Raw genomic sequence first — 19,032 nt, forward strand, 5'->3', positions numbered from 1 at the left:
ATTGTAGCACATGTTAGCATACCTGTGCAAGATTAATCTAACTGGCATGGGTAACAATAGCAGTGAATGTGCAATAGCGCAATTTTTAGCATGTGCCAGCAGCTGGAATACAAATCCTCAGAGGACCTGGCTATGTACACTGATTGTTAGCATGCACTAAAGCCCATGTCACTGCATCTTGACTATTAAAATTACCTGTGCTAGCTCCCGTGCACTGCTACACTGGCATGTGACATACTCATAGCCTCTCAGATCTCTTGTCCAGAAGGTAGGTACATTCCAACTGGGAAGATACAGGTAGCATTGCTGACCATTAAACAAACATTTTTTTTATTTAATATAGGACAAGAATCAGCTACTGCAGACAAACGTATTTTGTCAGAAATATGGAGGAATAGAAGACTAATGGTATCACAAAATGGGACACATGAAGAAAAGAACTGTACAGACCCAGGTAAGGAATGAAAGCTTTATGGTATCTTGTAGGCTGTTGAGATCTACTGCATTGTGCAGTCATAACGAAAACTGCAGTGATGTGTCATTGTGAACATAAAAATGTCAAACTTATGAAAAGGCAAGGCTGTGCCATATAGAGAAAAGGTTTATGAGCAAAGTACTTGGTGGTACTGCTAAGCAACTCAAGGGCTTTAGCAAAGGTAATGTTCAGTCATAACGTTGTGTCTAAGGTCTCATGAGGCTCGTCCTAGAGGTTGGATTTCAAAGTACCTTTCCTTCTTGTCATTTCTGTCCAGTTGCTGCTGCCTGTTAGCAGGTTGTGCACTTTTTTTGGAACCGTAAGTAGAAAAGGTTACAATGCTGAAATCGCTACTTAATGTAATGGTTTATTAAGGTAACTTATTGTATCAATTGCTGTGAGTTCAAAGCTGCACCAAGCTAAGTTAAAAGAAGCATATTTAGCTTTTCAGGTTTGGAATGTGTCAGAATTGGCATTTTGGGGAGAGAAGAGATGAGGCAGGCAGCAGGGAATTCAGCCATCTTGACATTCATTGTATCTCGCCATTTCAGTCCTGGCCCTGGAACCATGATTTACTGAGGGCTGTAACAGAGGGGTACAGTCTGATGTGAATTTAAGTCCTTAATGCTTTTACCCTCCATGTTTTTCTGTGGCCTAATTCCCCTTGGCCTTGAGTTAGGATGGTGGCTGCACCTTCTAACAAAAACAGACAGCACCTATTCTGCACTATGGTACTGACAGCTCTGATTTACTAGAGTTCAGAGTTGTGCAACTGCCTTCTACATGTACAAGTCTGTTTTAGCTTTAATGTGCAGTTCTAAGGGACAAGTGAAAAAAGTTTAGCTAGCATCAGCAAAGCACAAGTCTTTAGTCATGGTGTCCCAAAGTTTCCTTATAGGCACTGGGTATGCGGAAAGAAATCTGTTTGCTGTTGTGTGCACTTATGTAAACAATTATGATAATGTTGACTATTCTATAAAAGGTGTTGCTATAGAGAAAGAGACAAATAAACATAACTTGAGACGATCTAGGTTGAAATGGTCATTCACTTCATTACACTGGCTGTTATATATATGTACGGTGACCATGTGTCCTGGTTTGGCCAGGAAAGTCCTGGATTTTGTAGGCTAGTCCTGGATGGTTGGTGGAAATTAATACAGAAGTACCAGAATTGCAGGGTCATGGAGTGCAGTCCAGCAAGATAGAATAGCATGGTATGCCAGGCAGGTGGGCAAGCAGGCACTGTGATAGAGCACTGCTGCCTGCAGCAGAGTTGGGGATGGAAGGGAGTGTGTCCTAGATATCCTTAAAAGTAATATGGTCACCCTATATATATATGTTTTAAAAACTTAATGGAGAAGAATATAATTTTCCATATGCAACATAGAATGAGAATAAAATCACTCAAGCAAGATTGATAGTCCTGTTAAGAAATCTTGTGCAACCTCCCAAAATATGAGATTGTCTTAAAACTTATGAGATGTAAAAGTATAATTTTGTTATTTCTCTTTTGGATTTTGAGCTTTTAGAGTGCCCTGTTATCCAAAATAGAAAATTATTAAATGTCTCCAGGATCTGGGTCTTTAAGAAAAATACCAAGTAACTTGAGTCTCATATTAAACTTGTGAGCTCGACAAGCATTGCTCATTTCAGATTTTTTCTTAAGTGTTGCCTGCAGTTATTATTTAGATTCACTTATCAAGTAATGTCACAGGAACGTGGCAGCAGCATTTTAGCCACTTCCTGTTGTGCTACAGGTTGTGTGAAGCTTATCTCTCTGTGTCTTCCTTAGGTTGAAGAGAAGATAGACATTCCAAGAGTGATTAGATAGAAGACAAAAGTCTGCAAATAGTAAAAATGTCCCCCCTCCCCCAGTAAGATTTTCTGTTGCTGCTACTCTTGTCTGTCTGAGGGCTAGAAAGTGAAGGCTGCAGTTTAATAAGTGGAAGCTACAGAGACAACTAATACGTAAAAATGAGAGAGTAACATGTGAGTATCTCATATCTCTATGAGATATATAAATAACATCCTCAGAATACAGATGGGGAAACTGAGTTACAGAAAAGTTAAGGAGCTTGACCAAAATTACACAGAATTTTTTCTTGACAAAAACTGGGAACAGTAATCATATTTCCCAAATCTTCATCTTGTACCTAAACCACAAAACCATCTTTTCCATTTTAAGATTTTCTTAAAAAACGAATGAGGACCTAGGCACTGTTATACACAAAACAACCTCCATTTTTTTTCACTTTTTAGAGCACAGGCTATGATAACATATAAGAGGGCTGTACATTGGTACTAGCATGGAAACTGATTATTCCATATCTATCTTAGGCTACTCATGAGTCCCACAGGTGTTTGTATTTGTACATTCAAATATAAAGATACCTTATATAAAACTTTGTTTATGTAGATTTGTTTTTGCATGTGTGCTTGGAGAGACAGCATGTTCATGACCCCTTGGGGAATGCAAATTCTTGCCAGGAGTCATCCACTTGCCACTCATCATGTCACTACAAGGTTGTTGCTGAGCTTCTGTTTTACTAGTTTCCCACATAGTCCAGAGCTTCACTTCACATCTTTCAAGGATCTAAGAAAAATTATGTCATTTATTTACCTTCTTACCAAATTCACACAGTCACTCACATGCAAAAACAATTATTCTAAATTGTCCAAAGTTACAGCTATAGATATGTATAAAGTCAGCAGTTCATGACAGTTGTGACAAAGTCTCATCCTGGCTAATATATCTTGGGGAAAGATTCTGTAACCCATGCCACTAGAAAACAGAGAAGCCTTTACTATCTGAACATGCTTTTTTACCAAAGCAGGTTTTTTTGTATTGTGTTATCTTGAAAACATTATTAATGCTGCTGGGGCATTTCTATATCAGAACAGCAAACACTTTGAAGTCCTGGCAGTACTGTTTAAGAAAAGAACCCTGAGGCTCTGAAGGATGGAGAAGAAAATGAAGAGACATTTATTTGCTAATACTGGAGACCTGGAAAGGGAAAGATTTATCTTAACACTTAGAGGCCAGGTGAACATTTGAGATGAATGTTGTGACATTCACCAACATCTGAGGTGGTGCTGCAAATCCCTTTTAGCAAGACATGCTCTAGAGGGAGAGGTTAATATATCACCTATATAAATACACACACACAGGCAACAGGGGACTTGCAAGTGGGTAGGATGTAATCAGGTGGAAGACCAGTTATTCCCATAGCAACTCATACTGTGGCCCAACATCAAATATTTAGTCATTAATATATAGCCTGTAGCCATATCAAGCTCCCTCCAAAGCCTGCCTTGTGACATGAAACTCCCTCTCTACTAGAAGTTCCTGGGGCATATCTGGAGAGACAGGTTCCCATGCAGCAATGCTGCCAAGCAGCCAAGAAATTGGAGGTGGAGAGGGTAACAGAGCTACACAAGGGTCTAGGGCTTCTAAGCAAATGGCTCTGAGCCTCTGAAAATCCTCCAAGACCCATACATTCTGGAGACTGAACCGACTGCTTATTTCATGTGGTGTAAGCCCACTTATCTACCCCTTGAACAAGTTTGGGGAACCACCATGATGAGGGAAACTGTGCTCAGTTTTCTTCCATCTCTGAAAAGGCACTTTAGTGGCTTTCCAAGGAAGGGAGTGCTCTAACTCCATTCTAAAGCAAAGGCATCAGAAAGGACTGGTTGTCTTTTGTATCTTAACAGTTCTAATCAGTTTGTAACCATTTTTTTGCCTGCTCCAAACAGTTAGTGCCATCTGCCAACAGTCTCACTAGCTCTCAAAATGCCATCTGCCCATCATGACTGACTTACAGGTTCTATGCTCTGATTGCTTCCCTCTTGCTTCAAAATGTTCCCACAATCTCTGTTTTCTCCAGATCTATGAGTAACATTTCAAGTGCAGTTGCAGTTGTGGAGTGACTGGATGGTGCTGTGTTTCTTCCACTTAGAAACATTCTAGTCATATGACTCAATTGAGTTATATTAGGATATTAAAGCACTTGATTTGAACAGTTTTCTGTTATTGTAAACATTCTCCACTAATAACTGCATTGGAGGGGGAGAATATTAAAATAATTACCAGAGATGAGAAATATATTAAAATACATTACTGTCACTCTTTTAAATAAGTTGGTTGACAGCTTTGAAATTGAAGAATTTATGATATTCTGTCCAGAGACCACTGCATCATATGTTTCTTGAATTGCGACTTTTTTCACTTGGTTCAAAGTATCTCTGTCCCACTGATAGTGATGGCAAAAATGGACTATAGATTGGGTGCAGGATAGGGCTCAATCTTAGATTCTGATGTGCACCTTCTCCTAAAATTAAAATACACATTGTGGTACCTTCCTTGCCATCAACGAAGCAAAAAAAGTCACAATACTCATCAGCCCACATGCAGTGAGATACAGAGAATTTGCTAACAACAGCTGTGCCTTTCAGCATCCCAGTGTGTAGAAATATCTGAGATAAGAATCTGGCCTACCTGCATAAATCCCAGGTAACTCTGTTGATTTAAATGGTGTATACAGTGATTTAACTGAGATCAGAATGGAGCCCTAGTCATTAAGCCTATGTACATTTGAATTATCCAAGCCTTAGACTTTGTAGAGAAACTGAAGAAATTTAGATGTTTTTGGTAATGCGCTGCAATTAACGCATTGATATCTCAATCTTACTGCTACAGTAATCAGTGGCAATGTTCATCTTGACTTTAATGCCAACAGGATTGATTCCTAAAAGTAGATTTTATTAAGAAGATAGAAAAATGCCATTTTGTATGAAAAAGCAAGGTTTTTTGTGATGTACTCACTTCCATCTAAATGCTGTATTTAAAAAGACTATGCTTAGTTAAATATTCTTTTTTCACCATTCAGTAAGCATTTTTTCTTTTATTGTTTCAATCATTTTATTTTTGCAATCCTCAGACCCATTTTAATACTTTGAATCAAGAGCATTGTTCACTAAAGCTGAAATAAACATTCCTTCTGTGTTTGTGGAACATACCTTTCATTTTCCCTAGCGCCTTTGTATTTTTTTTAAACAATGGTATAATAATATTGTCTAGATTATATTTCCAATTTACAACTGGAGTGCTCAAATGTTGATTGAATTTTGGAAGATTTGTTTAGCATTTTAATTTAAAAGGTGTAACAAACCACAGTAAGCAATATGCTTAAAAACTTCATTCTCTTAAAATCAGTGGAAATAATACTTGTCAATAGACAGGGAAAGGACATTTTTGATGCTTTGGACATCGAACTGAGCTTGGGGGAGAAGTCCAGATATCAGTTCCTGGATCTGAACCTGATTTTTTGTGTGACCTTAATATGACGGGTTTTTTTTATGATCTCAATTCCTCATCTGTAAAATAGGGATAATACTTCTGTCTCCCACTCTTCGTCTTTCTTGTGGGCAGTTGAAATAATGACTCCTCAGGGCCTGAAGACATGTGTTTTTAATGTGTATTTGTAGAATGTCCAGTGCATTCCCTTTTGCTAGGCCTTGATCTCTCAGTAATCAGAACTCTTTTCTTCTGCTAATTGTTTGTCTGCTGCCCCTGGGAATTTCTCCTCCCTCTGATTTCACAGCTCTACCCACTGTTCTTAACAAGCACTGCGCTTGCTTCCCTCCTCACCTCTGATGAAGAATGCCTTGCATTTGAAAACTTGTCTGCTTTATCCCAACCATGCAGCTTGTTCAATAAAAGGTATTACCCAAAAAATCCTTCCTGTCTCTCTGCAGTAACATCAGTAATAACTGTAGTATGCTCTTTGCAAATTCTTCTCTCTAGTCTGTCATAACTACTCAAACGTTTCTATTCTTTTACATAAAAAAATAAGCAACTATAGTAGCAGCATTGATTTATTGACAGTATGTATATTATGGTGTAATGTTACTTTACTACTATCTCTTAAACCTCCAAAGACCCAACAAGTAGTTTGAGAGCCCTATATATTCTATCTTAGTGTCAGTTCAGCCAACATCAAAATAAGGGAATGCACAAAATTCTTGGTTTCAGATACAAATTCCTAGAGGGAGGGAGTAACAAAATACAGCTTGTCAGCTGCAGAAAGATTTACTAACCAGCAATAACATAACTTAGTTCACTTGTCAATTGTCACTTTCTTGTTTTGTAAAAAAAATGAATCTCAGGACTCTCTCTTGTCCCTGTAGATTCTGAGTGCTAACCTTTATTGATTGTGATCTCATTCAGGTGGTTTCTGTTTCCTAGGTGAGATGGATTTGTGATGATTTAAAGTCACTTTAAGTGGACTTTTTGAAGGCAACTGACAAACATTTAATGGCAACTTATTCTTTGCTGTCTCCCAAGGTTCTCCCAATTCTCCCGTTCAGAATTTACCCCTAAATTTAGGTTGAACTTCTGACTTTTCATCCCAGGCTTTGTAAGTGTATATTGAGAGTTATTGAGAGTTAGTCTCTAAGGTGACACCCTGCCCTGTGCTGCAGTATGAAAAAGCTACTCGAGTTATATGAGTAAAAATCTTTTGTTCAGTGTGCTTTCTCTGAAATAATTCATACTGAAAACCCTATTTAGACATGAGCTAAAATTACAGAAACAACTAACCTCCTGCCTTAATTATTCACTTCCCAATTTTTTATTAAAATGGACACCCCAAATATTACAAAGCAATGAAACAAACAGATCTATCTGTGTTTCAGCTTAACCTGGCAGCAGCTTTCCCATGAGAGCTGAGATCACAAGATGAACTCCAGGGTAATTTATACATTTCCCCAGGTCTAGGTGCCAAGATTGCAGGAAGTAGTTAAAAACACAGTAAATAAATCTCTGACTAAACCTGGCCTTTAGAGTATAGTAAACAGCGGCAGAAGAACCAAAAAGAAACACCATTCAATAGATTTCTGTCTATTCTTAAACATAAAAATATTGCATGATGCTGTTATTATTTCATGTGACTCATATTCATTCACATTAGATTTTTCTTCAGTAATAAACATTCTGTATCCTGTCAGTCCTACAAGATAAATCTGTGTTCAGATTAGAAATGGGCTTGAAACTAAACCACAGATCCCAATACATCCCTAAAATGTGGGAAAGTTCAGAACCACATCTGAATTCTATAGTTGAATGCCTTTTCCCTTTTTCTGAGTTGAATCAAAACCCCAGAAGTTTAACTCTAGAATCAAATCTACACTTTTCAACTTATGCCCAACTATCATATTTAGATATCTTAAGTGCTTATATGGCCCCATCACCAGAACAACTGAGCATACTGTACTGTCTTTATGCTTGCAGCATTCCTGGGAGTGGAGCAACTGAGACACAGACCGGTTATATAAGTAACTTGCCCAAGGATACATAGGAAATCTTTGGCAGAGCAAGGAACTTCTGGCTTAAGGTCAAAGCAAACTAGTGACAGTCTAGCTGGGATAGGACTGGACTTGAACTGAGATTTTCAGAATGAAAGATAATGAGAAATGGCCTACTACATTGCCATGACTCAGCTCAGCCTTAATCAGGAATTAGGTGTGCATATTGTATAAGCACTTCTTCCCTCATGTGGGTGGCTGTTAAACTAAACTCTTCTTTTGGATGTTTCTTCCACTAATAAATGCACATAAAAAATCTGTACATTTTAGCATTGATAAGGCCATATTTTCACATACCTGTCCTTGAGCCTTCCTGTTTTATTTTCATTACTTACTTCTGTACCTTTCTCCTGCCTTTGTCATTATTATTATTATTGTGCCTGACACACAGCCATGTACTGAAGTTAAGATGGAAAGTACTGTCGTCTCTCTTTTTGTGTCATGCATAGCTATTATCATACTTCACTCCAGTGTTCTTGGAAATTGGGATTGAAAAGGCGTCATAAATCAATCCATGTGCACGTTAATCCAAGCTTCAGAGGTCAGCCTGGGACAAAGTCTTTATGAAACACTGGATTGTTTGACAGATTTTAAAACACTGCATCCATTCTTTGATACTGTAATGATTTATGTAGGTGCCCCTGGCAAGTAGGAAGAGAATAGAGTTTTGCACCGCAGTTTGTAGTCTTGGCTAGTTACCTGTCTGTCTGTTATCATACGGCAGTGGTTTGCCGGCACCACCTTATCTGAAGGCAGATAAGGAAGTGACCTTACAGATCATGACTGTACTTCATTCTTTTTCTTGCATGTAAGGAAATATATGACATGCAGCAAATGGGGATGACATCACTGGCAGAATGAAAGTGGGGATCAATACAACTGGAAGGTAATAGATATGATAGATAAAGAGATATTAAATCAAGAAGGGTCATAGAGGAGAAGCTGAGGAGTTTGTTGTGGAGGTGGAAGCTGGAGAGGTGTATAAAGATGCAGGAAAGCTACATATTTTAAGGCTAATTCTGACTTGAGAAAAGAAAAGAAGAGAAGAATATCATGCTTTCAAATGCATGTGGATAAGTTCCACTGACAACTCGAATTTGTTGAAGAAAAGACTTAAAATGGCAAGATATCTTTAATTGAACCAACTGCGCAATTGATGCATGGTACCCTTCCTCAAATCTGGAGAAAAAGCAGACACAGCTTGTGTTAAGTAATAGTTTGTCAAGAATTGCTTCTTTGCTACTTAGCTCAAGCTGTGTCTCCTCCTTTCTCAGACCTGAGGAAGGTCATCTTCTGCCTGAATGCTTGTTTAAAATCTCTCTCAACTATGCAGTTGTTTCAATAAAAGGTATCACTGCAGAAACATCCTTGTGTCTCTCATATTTCCTCGACCACCGTGGCTACAACATATATCAAAAAGCAACTCAAGATTTATGAAGTTGTATACTCAAAGACTGAGGCACTAAAGGTGTTTTTAGTTTTGGTTCATGACTGTGCAGCAGTATAGGACATTTTCAAAGCCTTCATTTGTGAGCCCATGTGGAGCAAAGCCAATTTATGAAGTCTTGTCGAAAGTACTGACTTGGGGCAGCCACAGGAAGAGGAAGGATAGAACACAGAACTTCCTGAGCACCCACACAGTGCTGGAACCACTGGATCAGGCTTAATTAAAAAACACTTGATTGAAAGAATACTGCTCCCTCAGGAAGTATTGAAGATAGTAAATCTCAGCATTAAAGATAGTAGAAGTTAAAAAAAATCTAATGATACGTTTCTTACTGCATTCACGAATGCCAGTGACTTGGCACAGGGAGACATGATTAGCTGGACTCTAGGTCAATGACTGTCAAACATTTGGGGGTCTGATGGCCCTTTTAAAGTTTGTTATATTCCCATGTACCCCAGTGATTCCATGTTATGGATACAGTACTAAAACGTAAGAAACCAATTTGAGAAAATAATTTATTTTTTCATTTTCTGTTATTAAATACATACTTTGAATTACCGTATTTTGTCACATGTAACCCACATCTTTTGCCTCCAAACCAGCTGGGGAAAATTGGGGTCCACATTATATGCGAGGAAAAGGCTCCCCTTGGGTCCAGACATTTGGCGGTGAGGAGGCAGGGTGGTGGCAGCATCAATTGTTGTGGCACCCAGGTCTTTCTCCTGTGGTCATATTCTGCTCACTAGCTCAGGAGCCAGGTACTGGGATGAACTGATGTGCTAAGCCCAGGACCATATGCTGGGTCACACCTGGCAAGGGGCTTCAAAGCCAACTTGAAGGATTGGATCCACTTCTTGGCCCCAGCTCTGCTACTTCCAGATCAGACCAGGCACTGCTACATGACCCCCAGTGCTGCTGCATCTGAATCAGGGCTCACCACATAGGCCTCATCCCTACCATGTTCTGGCTTGGACCCCACCGCAGCTGGATTGGGCTGGGCCCTGCCCCTCAGCCCCCACCCTGCTGTGGCTGGGTCAGGCCCCACCACACAGCCCCTGGCCCGCATGCAGTCCCCAGCTCTGCTCCTCAGCCTTGGCATGTGGCTCCAGCTCCTAAGCCCCCAGTTCTCAGCCCCTAAAACCCAGCTCCCAAGCCCCCAGCCCTGGTGTGTGGCCTGCAGCCCCAAAGCCCCTGGCCTCTAGCCCTGGCTCATGGTCCAAAATTCCAGAGACCCCAGACCTCAGATATTTTACCTGTACTCCAAGGTAAGATTTTTTTTCCTTCTTGGGGTCTTCCAAAAATAGGGTGTGTGTTTTATTCCAGGGTGGGTAATATGCACCAAAATACAGTATATGATTTTTAACATTAAATATTGACTCTCTAGGAAAGGGCTTTTTGCCCACATAAACTTTCAGATGTACATCCTCAGCTTGTGTATATCCTTAGTTCATGGCTTTATTGAGGGTTCAGGTTGAACTTTTTGTTATTTTAGAGGCTCCATGATCATGTCAGCTTATCTTGGCATCACTTCACTGGCTCCTTGTTATCTATTGCATCAAATATAAATGTTGGTCTTATCTTTTAATGCAATTCATAAGTCATCCCCTTCCTACATACCTGCTGTAGGCTTTTGTCATAAATCTTGCTAGTAATGTTATCTTCAGATGTCCATTTGACCTCTTCTACTCTGTCTGTTTGCTGTCCCAATGGACAGAATTTCTTCCCTGATCTCATATGGAAATCTGTTAATTTTCCTCCTCCAAATCTCTCCTCAGTACCATAGTGCACTCATGGAATAGGTCACAACAGAAGTGCTCTGTCATGGCCCTGTCAGATCCCAACAAATCTGCAAATTCTGCTAAATATCATGTCACAAGGACACAAAAAGGGAAAGGATTCATGGAATCAGTCACCTAGTGTTGGCCACATGGAAAGAAAAGTGAGAAAAGTGTATTGATTTTTATTTCTAGTAGGGTAATTCATAGGTGCAACCAATATTGCACATGGTGCTGTACAAATGCATTAACACTCTTTGTCCCTGTGTCTGTGACTAGTCTTTAAGGTGCCACCCTGCCCTACCTTTTGCCTTCTCTGTGTTCCTAAACACTTACAACCTAAGTGGATAAGACAGATGTCCAAAGAAGCTGACTGAAGTAACATGTCCCAAGTTACACAGCAGGTCATCAGAAGAGCTGAGAATATTTATTTTCAAACCACTGAGTTACACTCATAGCAAGTTCACTGCTCTGTGGGATCTTACTGTAATTCTTATCCTCTTTCCAGGCCCTCCTTTTATCCTCTTGTTTTTCATATCCCTATAATTTAGCCTCTTACTTCATATTAAAACATAAACTGTTCAGAACAGGAGGAGAATCTTTCTGAATGTTTTAAAGAATCTAGCAGAATGGGCCACCCATCTTAAATAGTAGTACAAATATAATGATGCTACATTCCAAACTACTTCAGTTCACTTGACTTTCACTCTGTTACACTGAATTTTACAGGGTTTAAGTTAAGTTTCAGGGAGCACGGTAGTGCTTACTTCCCAGACAGTTAAATGCTATGTTAGAAAATGATGATCACCTCCCCTTTCTCTGCTTCAGTTGAGAAGAGGAAGAGAAACGTAACACAAGTGAAAGGAGTAAAAAGGAGTCCCTGAATGACTGTTTCTGTACTTATTCACAGTGGGGAGTTAGGAAGTGCCTTGCTGGTAAAGATATCACTTAGTAGAGGTAACGGCAGAAGTGTCCGTGTTCTTGCCATTCTAGGAGTGAAAGATAGAAGCTATGTTATTGCTCACAGGCTACAAAGGGAAAACAGTTCAGATGGGTTGTCACGTGAGAGTCAATCTTTTTGCTTACAAGAGACCAATGCCAGTTGAAGTTGATGAGAACTTTCCACTGACCCTAAGTGGATAGTACCCTACCAGAGGGCTTTACTGTATTAACATGTCTTTCAGACCTGTATTTGTTACATGGATTGATTAGGCTGTTTAATTCCCTGAGGGTTTAGTATAGGTATTTGGTCAACTAGGCTTGATTAGTATAAAATCACGTGATAAAGAAATTCTTATTTGGAAAGACTATCTGGGATCATCTCCACAACTGCTTTAATCTGTGTATAGTCAGGGCAACTAAGTTTAGTAAGCATTACTTAAGTAATTAAAGATTGGAACTAGACTGCCTTCTCTGTTTGCAAAATAGCACAGGTCATAAAACAAGATTGAATTTTACCTGATGCACAGCAATAGCAAATCAGACTTAGGCAATGTGAAGATCACTTTCTAATGTGTTATTGGGATTCATCTGCAGGAACACTATTGCTTTTCCTATAGAATTTAAAGGGAATAACTTGGTTAAAGCAGTCAGGTTAAAGGACTGCTTAGAACACTGGTTACAAAACAATAAGGAGGAGTTTTTGTGGATTTTGTCTGTGGTTTCCTGTGAAAAAAATGTGCAGTATGCCAGATCTAGATAAGTCAGAAACCAGGCACTACCTGGTTCTCCAATTCAAAACCAAAGGCAGGGGGGAGGTGTAAGAGAGAGAGAAAGGTAGTGGTGGAGTGGTGTTGTAGGTCCAGGAATTATGCAAGAGGCAAGGATCTTTGTGGGTGATATCTTTTATTGGACTAACTGCATGGTTGGGATAAAGTTGGAGACATTTTAAATGATTTGGAAAAGGCAAGTGCTGTTATCCAATTTGCCTACCATAGGCTTAGTCACACACAGTGTTTTTAGAAGCTGTTCGCGTGCAAGTGAAACCAGTGACACTGCACTAGAGCTGGCTAGAAAACGGAGGGTGAAATGCACAACTTCTTTCTCAGTTTTTGAGGGTAAATTATCACTTTTTAAAGTTTTTCAACCAGCCCTTGCTTGTTGAATGCTATATGTGTTTAGCTGCCAATGTCATTCTTTTGTGATAAGACAGCCAACAAGATTGGAATGGTAGCAGGTGGACTATTCATTTTTTTTAGTGAAAAAAATGCTGCAAATATGGTTAAAATTCTCCATCTCAAGCCACCTTGAAGATCTCCTGGTTTTGATATTGTGGCCTCATATGTTGCAGGACTTGTGGGTACAATGAAATATTAGAACTATGCAGTTCCATGGAGGATTTTCCTTAGACAGGTAGATGCACATTTAATTATGGTTGGAGGCCTGAAGTGTTGTAATATGGTTTCTTTCTCCATAGAAATGCAGTTCTCTAGTAATATTAGGCAACAGCGGGCACATCTACACATGCTGTTAATGTGCCTGAATTTTCTTTGCAACTGGGCAGCTGCATCCTAGACAAGTGAGAGATTGGGACTCTCCTGGACTACTCTGAAAGAGGGATGTAGTTCAGTGCTTTCAACATACACTTGAGAACCAAGAACACCTAAGTTCCAGTTTTGGCTCCAGAACTGCGTACTGAATGTGCATTTGAGAAAGTCACCCTCCTTCAGTTTTTCCACCTTTCAAAGGAGATGTATAACAGGACCTTCTGCCCCTTTCATAGATTTCATAGATATTCAGACTGGAAGGGACCCCGGCGGATCATCGAGTCCAACCCCTTTATGAGCATAGACTCACTAAGGAGCAGCTAGCCATTGTTTGAGGAAGGCTAGTCAGATGAGAAGGATCCACTGATTAGGGCGGGACCCAGCTCAGAGACTTAAAAGAGCTTTCCAGAGGAAAGGGAAATAGTTGGCAGGCCAGGGGTGGCTAGAGCAGTGTTTTTCAATGCATGGTGCATGGAGCCCTCCCAATGTGGGGTTCCACAAAGAGATAGGGAGTAATGGCAGAGTGAGCCAGGAAGCAGTGCACCACCAGCCAGGTTGCCTGGCTCCATATCAGTCTTCAGGATAGGAGTAGGGACTCTGGGGCAGAAGAAGTGATACAAAAGGGTTTCGTGACTTCAGGAAGTTTGAAAACCACTCATCTAGAGGAAGGGAAGCTGGCCTGATGTGGAAGGAGACTAATGGATATGCTGGCCCTACTGTGGGGTTGGTAAGGGTATGGGGATTTTGGCTGCCCTGTCTTTTGTTCATGTTTGACACTAAACTTGGCTAAATGAGCCTGAAACTGGACCAGTGTGTGACTGACAGTCATTGTCTAGGCAAGTGGATTAGAGACTTGCGTATGGGCTGTTCTGAGGATTAAGGCATTTTCCACAAAAACCTAAAGGAACTGAATGGAACTTGGTACTCAGCTCCCATAGGCTCCTTTACAAACACAATCAAATGAGGCTGTATGTGTGGATTATTTTTCTCTTTTAAAGGGATTCAAACATAAAAAGAACCTCTGTAATACTAAAGCTTGTTAATAGTATCATATTGTGGCCACCTATATAAATACTATTTGGGGGTAAATTCTTATTTCTTGGAAATAATGTGAGATTTAGGTGAATCATGCTCTGTGCCCCACCCAACAAAAAAAAGTCAAGATGCGGGAGAGTTGGGTACCATCTCACACATTCTCATTTAGGCCTAAAATAAACATGAATTGGCTTGTTTAAAATAGTTATATTTACATATGGAAGGTAGATTTTTTCTTCTCCCTAAATCATTCAGTTCATTGTGCTGCTCTTTCCTCTGTCTTGATTCTTCCCAGTCCCTCACAAGACTCAAATCCTTCTACAAAATTTATTTTTAAGAATAATAAACTGGGAAAAACAAGTGAGACATTTTAATTTTTAATTATGTATTAGGTAGTCTTTTTATATGTAGAATGTATAACAGACTTTTCTAGCCATAACAACAAACTTATTTATATGCTCTGAAATACAAAGGTAATGTTTCTTTAAAAGGTAATTTTTACAACATGGTCTCTTTCATTAGTTATGTAAGCAGTATAGCAAAACCTTTACTGGCTTGCTATTTTGGTTGCATGGAGAGACAACTTAGATCGTATTATTTAACAGCCACAGATAAAGCCTTTTGCAATTATAAGATTAGCTAGAGTTACACTATGTTTGGATTCTTCCTGGAGATCGTGAGTATGTGGATACATGTGGCTCTATAGCTGAAAGCAAATTTTGCCCTTTTGTTAGGTGACTGCTGTTAGTCCAAAGATTTTCATACAGTTTAGAAGGCTTAAATTCTAGGCATGTTGCTTCAGATGCTGTTTATAATGCCAGGGAGCTGTACCACTAAAAACTAGTGATAGAAGTGTGGCATTTTTGGTCATAGATTTGCTATATTAGAAAGTAAATCAGATCTTTTTCATTTTCTTTGTGTTTTTGTTCAAAAGATCTAGATTTTTTTTGTATGGATATTTGCACACTAGTACTAGAGAGAGGGAATACATAATTAAAATAGTGTAACCCTCCCCACACACACATACATTACTCCACGTATTAACAGATAAAAATCTTTCAAATCCGTTTTGCAGACTGACCAAAAGTTAATACTGTCTGTCAAATATTTCTCTAGTTTCAGGGCATGTTGCCTAATTTTATTTACTGAAACTATTGTGCAACTAACAAATGCTACTTCATTTTTTTTCTTTTTCTTTTGTTCCCCTTAATTTTGAGTTAATTCAGGTATCTTTTGTGAATATATGTATTAATGAGTAACTCATTAGAAACAAAACTACACTGAGTTCTGTAAAACAGGGCAGCAAGTATTGTCTTGTATATTAGATACTACCATGGCTCTGAAGTTAAATTCCCAAAAAACCTCACTTGCAGAGTTAAGGACTGGATGAGTGACTTTTGTTGTTTTGTGAGAGTCATTTCATTTCACAGTTTGGATCAATTTTGTATTGCAGAGTCATATTCTCCTAAAAACTTAAATCTGTTTGAAGAGTGTACAGGAGAGGGGAGGGTTGTATGAGACAAATCTCTCCCACCTTTGAACAGTGCTTCATTTTTTTATGCTCCCCTTCTGATTGGCATCTTATTATCCACCTTTTAGCGAGAAAGATTGCAGGAGCCATTTGTTCACAGTAGGAGGAAATTACAGAGAGCAGGTTTTTGTTACCATCTCTTACTGTGACAACCTTGGGCAAGCTGGTTCATATACCTGTCTGTAGCCTACTGTAAATAACACCTATAGGGGATAGTGATGTCTTGATGAACCTCAAAATAGTTTGGAGGTGCGTACCTGAAAGCTTGGAAAGAAGTATGAAGAATTGTTGTTCCAAATCTTTCTCTCCTCTCACTCCCCCACTCCAAAAAAACCTTGTCACTTCCCACACCACCATGCTGTTTCTCATACCAAAACCTGTAGCAACATATGTACTTCCCAGGCTGGGGATGCAGACCAGGTGTTTATGTGAACTCACTTGGTTATGTGCATCTTGAAAAACTGAACCTGTAATTTCTGCTGTGATTCTGATTCAGTGATTGTATTAATGTGTTGGCTTGGGGGGGGGGGGGTGTAATTTGACAAATGTTCTGAAAACAGGCATATCTTGGAAGGAGTAGTAGTAGTAGTAGTAGGTAGTAAAAAAAAAGAATTCGATTGTCAAATGGCTGCTGAAATTTTTATTTTTAGGGGGCATGAAAACCTGAGGATTGTGACTATTTCATTATAGCAAGATAGAATATTGGACTTTAATTATAGCAACAGAAAGATCAATATTAAAGAAAGCAATAAACATTCATAATATGAATCGCTGAATATAAAGATTGTTCGCTGACAGCTTGATTTATTAAGGCTCTGGGGCCCCAAAATTCCACTGACTTTTTGGGAGCTGAGGGTGCGCAGAACTTCATTGGTTATTGATTTATCTAGGCAGTTTGACCCTAACTTGGAAGAGTTTCTGTTTAGGACACCACTCTAAGCATGTGTTCAAATCCCACTGAAGTCCCTGGGGCATGGGCACATGCTTAAAGCTAAGCAGGGGTTTAGGTTGTAGCCGTGTTGGTCTAAGGACATAGGCAGACAAGGTTCCTTTGGTGAATTTGATATCTTTTATTAGACCAACCCAAATGGTTGGAGAATAGTTATTAAGCAAGCTTTCGGGTTCAAAAACCCTTCGTCAGGCTAAGGAAGTTTCAGCAGTTGGTGCGTGCTCTTCCTGGATGGAATGAAAAGTAAAGAAGCCAGGGGTTGGGCAGGGGAGTCAGTTGCCAGGCGCACTTAAGCATTTTTTTGAATTGCCACCTTACACATGGGCCTGCCACTAAGCTTGAATGTGAATACACGGACTTCAGTAGAGACTGCTTAGTATTAGGCACATAACTTTGCAAAATAAAGACCTATGGAATGATAATAGGGAGCAATACCCAAGCTTTTTGCTCTTAAAAAGTATTTTATGTGGGCTTAACCCAGCAGCCTTCTTTCAATGACTGCTGATGTCAGCAGGATTTGCACAGGTAGGGTGTGCAGTATTGGACTGTTTCATCTAATGGGAGCAATCTTTCATCATGTACTCAGTAACTAATCCATAAAAGCAGTATGTTTTACAATACATCTTTGTATATTGCATAGATTTTTTTTTCAATTTTACTAGCCAACACTTATGCTTGTTAAACCTGATGGAGCATGAAACACTGGCATTCAAACTGTGTCATAGATAACAGTGACTCTAATAATCAGCAGGCGCATGGTAAGATCTACTGTCACAGAATCAAAATATGTGACTCCTTTGGTGAAGTTTAAAAATGGGGTCAAGGAACAACATGTAGTGAAGAATTAAAATTTGTGTCTATATTTACCTGCAGTAAAATTGTGGCTTGAAGCTGGGGAGGTGAAAATAAAATTATTTTGCTCAAATTTCTGGATATTTATTGCCAGCTTGCTCTCTTGTCAGCAGTTTTCAACAGGGCAGTGTTAGCTGCATTCTTTTGTGTTAATGCTGAACCAGATATATAGCAGTATAAAGCCAAAGGAGACAGACACACCAAATTACAACAGCTAAGGAGCTATCCCAAACCATTCTCAAGAAGCGATGCTAGTTTGGGAAATGGAGAGTAAATATACATATACTGAGTCTATCTTTGTATGACTAGTAGTGCTAGTGTGCAAGTCAATTATCTAATAACTTCTAAAACTGCAGCCTTTGGATAGATGAGGAAGGATTTGTTAGCTGAGGATTTGTGCAAAGAAGTCCTGGGTTATTTAGGGTTTGGAATATTGTACTCTTTGAATTTTAAGAATATTGTAATTCATATGAAAGATTTACTATTTTGATTCAATGACAAAAAGGCCTTGGATTCATATTAACAATATGCCTCAAATTTTCTTTTAAATTAGGAACAATCATCAGTTTTTCCTTCCATGTTATTGAAGTCAGCATATTTTGAACAAAGAACCAGAGAAGCTTGTTTTTCATTTTGAATAGTGATTATCTATTTGACTCTTTAATTACTTGGTATCACTCAGATCTGTAGTCAGGCATATGGAATCGCTCAGATATTTTTATAGCATCAGCAAGCATCACCCTGCCCAATTCTATAGCTTAAGCCCTGAAGGGAAATTGTAGATAATAAAGAAAGATGAGGCTACCAGGTGAAAGAATATTGCAAAATATTATGGTAGATCTTAAAATATGTAACATTTAAAATCTGGTGCAGATAGAAGGTGCTAAGATGGATTTCTTTCCATGTTTACACTCCTTTTTCATGGGTTATCCTGTTGCAAAAGATCCCAGTGAAACTAATTTCTCTGGAGAATGTCTGAGTAACTATCACTTGATGTGTTTTTCTAAAAAAGAAAAGGTAGGGAGAAGAAGAAGATACCAAATAATCTACCTTTTCATGGTGACTTTTGGGGGCAGAGTGGAAATGGAGAAGGCCAGATCCTATCCTACCTACTAGG

At 39.1% G+C, this 19,032-nt stretch overlaps 1 protein-coding gene across 2 annotated transcripts in view; it reads left to right on the top strand.

The window, feature by feature from the left end:
• SLC24A4 (solute carrier family 24 member 4) overlaps nt 1-19,032 on the top strand; it is a 161,957-nt gene that overhangs the window by 2,282 nt on the left and 140,643 nt on the right. For both annotated transcript variants that reach the window (XR_009460247.1, XM_006271078.3), the window contains exon 2: nt 344-454. Coding sequence is in view for 1 of the 2 variants with exons in the window: in XM_006271078.3 (XP_006271140.2) it covers nt 344-454 (111 nt within the window). In the remaining variant the exon portion in view is untranslated. The remainder of the gene's footprint in view (nt 1-343; nt 455-19,032) is intronic.

Source organism: Alligator mississippiensis, chromosome 2, assembly GCF_030867095.1.
Source record: "Alligator mississippiensis isolate rAllMis1 chromosome 2, rAllMis1, whole genome shotgun sequence".
NCBI classification, from domain to species: domain Eukaryota; kingdom Metazoa; phylum Chordata; order Crocodylia; family Alligatoridae; genus Alligator; species Alligator mississippiensis.